This window comes from Arachis ipaensis, chromosome B01 (assembly GCF_000816755.2).
Source record: "Arachis ipaensis cultivar K30076 chromosome B01, Araip1.1, whole genome shotgun sequence".
NCBI lineage: Eukaryota > Viridiplantae > Streptophyta > Magnoliopsida > Fabales > Fabaceae > Arachis > Arachis ipaensis.
Genome location: NC_029785.2, coordinates 1,993,320 through 1,999,094, shown reverse-complemented (window position 1 = coordinate 1,999,094; position 5,775 = coordinate 1,993,320). Strand labels below are relative to the sequence as shown.

General features: G+C 33.5%; 1 protein-coding gene across 1 annotated transcript; it reads left to right on the top strand.

Moving 5' to 3' along the window:
- LOC107639295 (NDR1/HIN1-like protein 6) lies at positions 1,062 to 2,233 on the top strand. Its single transcript, XM_016342805.2, has one exon. It carries the CDS (start codon positions 1,190 to 1,192, stop codon positions 1,952 to 1,954), a length of 765 nt encoding a protein of 254 aa, XP_016198291.1. The 5' UTR covers positions 1,062 to 1,189; the 3' UTR covers positions 1,955 to 2,233.

Below are 5,775 nucleotides of genomic sequence, written 5' to 3'. Positions count from 1 at the left end.
TTCAATTTACACAAATTTTTAATACAAGTTGTCTCTTTTTTTTTTCTTTCCTTTTTTGTGTTTGTCATCAAAACTCAAGATTTACTAGATTTCTATATTATCAAATACAACTTTTTTTTAACCTAATTTCAAAGATGATAGATAAACAACTTTATTTTTCTTTTTTAAATCCTTGTGTTTAGTTGAGCCTACAATAATCCTATTATCCAAGCATGATCCATGCAACAAACAAAACAATGTCATAATCTTTAATTAAAAAAGAAAAAGAAAAAAAAAGTTCCATTGTAGTCAACTACACTTCATGTCAACTTTATGCAGCCTCTAAATGTAAGGTAATTATTGTGGTCCAAATAAGCATATCCCTCTTGAGTTATTATTATTTTTATTATGATATGATGATGATATTAATGTTGCTATGTATACTCAGAGATACATAGTGATTAGTGATGAAGATTTAATAACACACCACTTGGGTCAGTGTGCCCAACCAAAATGAGAGAAAGGAAACAAATAAATAGATACATAGATATATAAGATGGCTAGTCATGTTTTATGGTAGGTGACTAAACAACCACCTTTTTTTAATCTTTTATTTATTTAATGAGTTTAATTTTAATGCATTGATAGTATAAAATATTTTATACAATTATTTAATTATATTTATTTATTTAGATGACTATTCATATGATCAATATAAAAAAATAATTATTTTTACTGATGTGACATTACGTAATTAAATATATATATAAAATTATTTTACACGGATACTGCATCAATTTTTTTCTTTTTTGTGAAAACTCAGGTGCAGTTGACTTCACGTGAAGTTGATAGTTGAAAGCCGTTAGATGAAAATTTAGTCAAATCAGTCAAATCATCTAACGGCTCTGAACTATCAATTTCACGTGAAGTCGACCTGAGTTTACAAATTTAAAACCGAGTAGTGACGATTATGATGCAACTTTTGTGTTTTTATTAACCATTCAAGTCAAATATTGGAAGCTTCTTCAACCACTCTTACATACTATAACTTGGTCCTATATGCCTTCATTATCATTCATCAACCACTCTTTAATTCTTTCTATAAATCTCCCTTCATCTCTTCCTATATATTGATACATAGGAAGAGAAAAAAAAATAACATTGAAAGTTGTATTATTCGTCGTAAAAATCAGTCACTAAAATCAGTTACATGGCGGATAATCAAAGAATTCACCCGGATATTGAGGCTTCACCTAGACCGTCGGCGCCGTTAGTCCCCGGAAACATTGCGAAATCCGAGAACGGCGATCCGAATAATAGCCCTCTACCACCACCACTTCCTCAAAGAACCTTGCCAGTGATGCATTCAAAGCCACCAAGGAGAAGAAGAAGCTGTTGCTGTAGATTCTTATGTTGCACATTCACAACACTCCTGATTCTCATCATTGCCATAGCAATCACTGCTGGAATCTTGTTCCTAGCATTCAGGCCAAAGATTCCAAAGTACTCAGTTGACAAACTCAGAATCACAGAGTTCAATTTCTCTAGTGGCACTAACATTCTCTCTGTCACTTCCAATGTTAGAATCACTGCTAGAAATCCAAACAAGAAAATTGGGATCTATTATGAAGGTGGGAGCCACATAAGTGCATGGTATAGTGGTTCTCAACTTTGTGAAGGGTCTATGATAAAATTCTATCAAGGTCATAAGAATACTACTGTTCTTGATTTGCCACTCAGAGGCCAAATTCAAGATGCAAGTGGATTAGTTAGCAAGATTCAGCAGCAGATTCAAGATACCAATAATATCCCTCTAGATATTAAGGTCAAACAGCCAGTTAGGGTTAAATTTGGAAAATTGAAGCTTTTTAAGGTCAATTTCAGGGTTAGGTGCAAGCTTGTGGTGGATAGCCTTAGTGCTAACAATGATATTAAGATTTCAAGCAGCAGCTGTAAGTTCAGGTTTAGACTATGAATTTGGTGCAAAAGATTTGAAGTCTTTGGATTTGAGTTTTTTTATTATTAGTAGAATATGCTATAGTTATATATGTTACTATTTAAATTTGTTTATTTTTTTTATGGTATATGGTTTAGGATTTTTCATAAAGGATGGAGGATTAGATGTAGGTTTTATTTTTCTCCATCAGTCCTGGTACTTCTGATTCTGTATTTTTCAGCCACTTCTTACTCGCATGTATTTTTTGTATAGTATATAGTACTATATAATAAACATATGGATTTTCTTTTATTTCTATATATTCATTGTTGAATGCCAAATATGGGTGAGAGGCTTTTCTAAGAAGAATAGGATTGTAATGGAGATCTAAAAATATAATTGTCCGAACCACAATTTTAATATCAAATAAAATGTTAGGGACAATTTTAAATAAAAAATAAAGTTAGGGAAGATTTTGATTTTCATCCTAAATTTTAGAGATTAAAAAGTACTTATTCCCATGTTATAAGATACTTAAAATAAGAGGATGAAAATTTTTTATACAAAATTACTAATAAAAATACCTAAAAAATCAATTCACATTAAAAAACATTAGAAGTAGTTGATAATATAGATATATAAAGTTTTTATTTTTAAAATAGAAATTAATAAAGATACAACGATGTTACGTGTACCTACAAAAACGAGTTACTTGCATAAAATATATATTAAAGTAAAAATATATATTAAAAAAAATAGTGCAATTTGTAAATAAAAAATTAAATCGGTACAATTTATAAATTTTAAGGATCACTTTGAGAGATAATTTGTTATTGTTATTAATAGTGATATTAATTATTGTTCACCAAATCTATGTATTTGGTTTTAAATATACTCAGTGGATTTCCATTGTTTAATTTGTTTTCTACTTGATTTGGTTGTTGCTTATTTTTCACATTTTCTTCCAATTAGTTTTAACGTGGTATTTTTTAATATTAAGGAGAACATTGTTTATATTTTGTTTATATCAAAGAGTCCTTTGTCAAGCCCATTAAGCCTCACCCAATCTTTATACAGTTGTAGTTCCATCACATTACAAACTACCCTTCACACCTAAAACAGCTTCGACTCAGCTGCTCCTTTACAAGAAAAATAGTGCCATGTGTCATTTATCCATTAAAGAAACGAGAATCTCTTTATCTCTGGACCAAAATAACCTCTATGCACTTTCCAATGAGTTATGGCTCAAATGACATAGTCTCTCCATACTCAATTAAGAGGTTGCGAGTTCGAGTCTCCTATCTTTGTTAAAAAAAAAAATCTAACAAAAAGAAAGAAATCATATGGACATTAAAATTACAATTGAAATGCAACAAATGCCTCAAGAAATGCAAACAATATAATGAGAGAAAGAGGAATGCTAGGGGGCAGCAATTTTAGTGTTTTGTAACTATCAATTGGCTATCAATAGTGTTTTTAATGGTATGAGATTACATCTAATGATGGGAGATCACTCACTTTTATTTTGATGGTTAAGTGTTGGCCAAAAAACACAAAAGTTGCTGGCCCCTAGACTTTTCCATGAGAGAAAATCTATGAATCTGAATTTACTTGGTAAGTAAACATGCTTTCGATCAACTGACATAACTTGGCCAGAAAACATAAATATTTCTAAACATGCTTTGGGATCTGTTTCCCTGGTTCTTTAAAGCAAATCTTGTATTTTAGAAAACGCTTCCTCAACACCAACAGTTACTGATGTTTCACCAGCTTGTAGTGAAGGCTGCACAATGTGGTCTGAATGGTCACTGTGCTCATCATCAGCAGCATTGGATTCTAGGCATTCTTCCACCATAGTAGCTTCAGGTAGTTCATTACTGTGGTGTCGTGAAGCGATCTCAATGTTCACTACCGGAGACACCTCCTTTTCAATATATTCTGGCAGCTTGTCCATAAAGGTTCCCAGAACCCAGAGGAGATAACAGAAACTTATTCCCACAATACCCAAAAATAACTTTATCTCCATCAATTCTATTATCAGAGCTCCGGCAAAGAAATATACTATTATTGTCCCAAAAATAGAACAGGGAATCTGCCTTGAAAAGCTAAGCGACATCACGTGGAAGGCACCGCAGGAAATTATGTCATATGCATTCGATCTCATCCTCACCTTTGCATCACTATCGAAGAAGGAGTAGACACCAGGCAAGATCAAGGCCAACACCAAGAAAGTTGCCATATTTGCTCCCAACCTCAAGATCCTTAAGAAACTCCCTCCCTTAGCAAGGAAAGCAAGGAGAAAAATCATCAAACTGAATAAGGTGTAGATAATGATCTTGAAGGAGTTCCACTCTTGGAAAAGATACTTGGAAGTTGAGCCAAGAGCATAGCACAACAGTCCAACCACACTTGAAACAAGACCTATTAATCTCCACACCTCTATCTTAGTTGGTTGGATTACAAAAAAATACTTGATTGGTTTGGTTATATGATGATCTTCCGGCTTCACAATGGTGTAGTCAGCAACAATAATGAGGACATAACTGAATCCTAAACCAACAAGACCTAACAACACATTTATCTTCATCAATTGAGATATTAAAATCGCGGCGAAGAAATACAGGAATTCGATGAATCCGGAGGTAAAGGACATCGTGGCAAAGGCCACATAAGAGACCAAGCTGTATGCATCTGGTTTTCCTTTGGTAGCTTTGTCGAAAAAGAAGGAGTAGACTGTGGTGGAGGCAAAAACCAAGAATCCCACATGTGCTCTCACTGCCATGAACTTCTTCCGGATTATAATGAGATGCAGTTCCTTGGCATACAACACAAATAGTAAAACCGTCAAACCAACCACCGTGTAAACAACGATCTTCGGCGAGTTCCACTCCCCAAACAGGTCTTTGAAGGAGGAACTTAGGGCGAAACAGAGGAATCCAACCACAGTTGACGCAACACTCAGCGTAGTTCTCCACACTTGCTTCATCAATTGCTGCACCCAAACCAATAACAACCTCATTCTTCTGTGATTCGATAGCTCAATCAAAGAGGGAATCAAAATCCAATACAAGATCCTGTAATTCGTAATGATCGTATACTTTGACTGGTCTTCATGAATTCCGAGATGAGTTACACTAAAATTCGCCACTAGAAATTTAGAATAATACATGTTAAAATATAAAAATATATATTAAAAATAAAAAAAATCTAAGGGGCAATAACTTTTGTGTTTTCTGTCTACCATTTAACCATTAAAATAAAAGTGAGTGATTTCTTATGATTAGATATAATTTCACACCATTAAATGGCAACAAAACACCAAAATTACTGGCCCTAACATTCCTCTTAAAAATGAGTCAAATTACAACGTATATTTTAGTATGATTATATTACAGTGACTACACTAATTATATAAATGTTGTTAAAATTAAAATTATATTTTTTATATTTTAATAATATTTTTTAAGTTCCTTCACCACAACCTCCGGCGACAACCCACACCACTGCGCCCTTATCTTCTTCTTCCCCTCTTCTCACCTCCGCTGAGCCCAGAAACCACAGCGCCAGTAGGGGTGGCAATGGGTAGGGTAGGGTAGGGTTTGGAGCCAACCCTAACCCTATCCGCGGGTTGAGATTTTTATATAAACTCAACCCTATCCTACCTGCGGGTTGAGAATATCTCAACCCTAACCCTACCCGCTCTTAACCCGCGGGTACCCGACCCTACCCGCAGGTTACAAAAAAAAAGAAACAACATTATTATATAATTTGATGATAATTTAAAATAGAATTGACTTTTATGTAAAAAAAGTTTATTAAATTATCAATTAATGATCTTCTTTTTAATGACTAAGGATTTT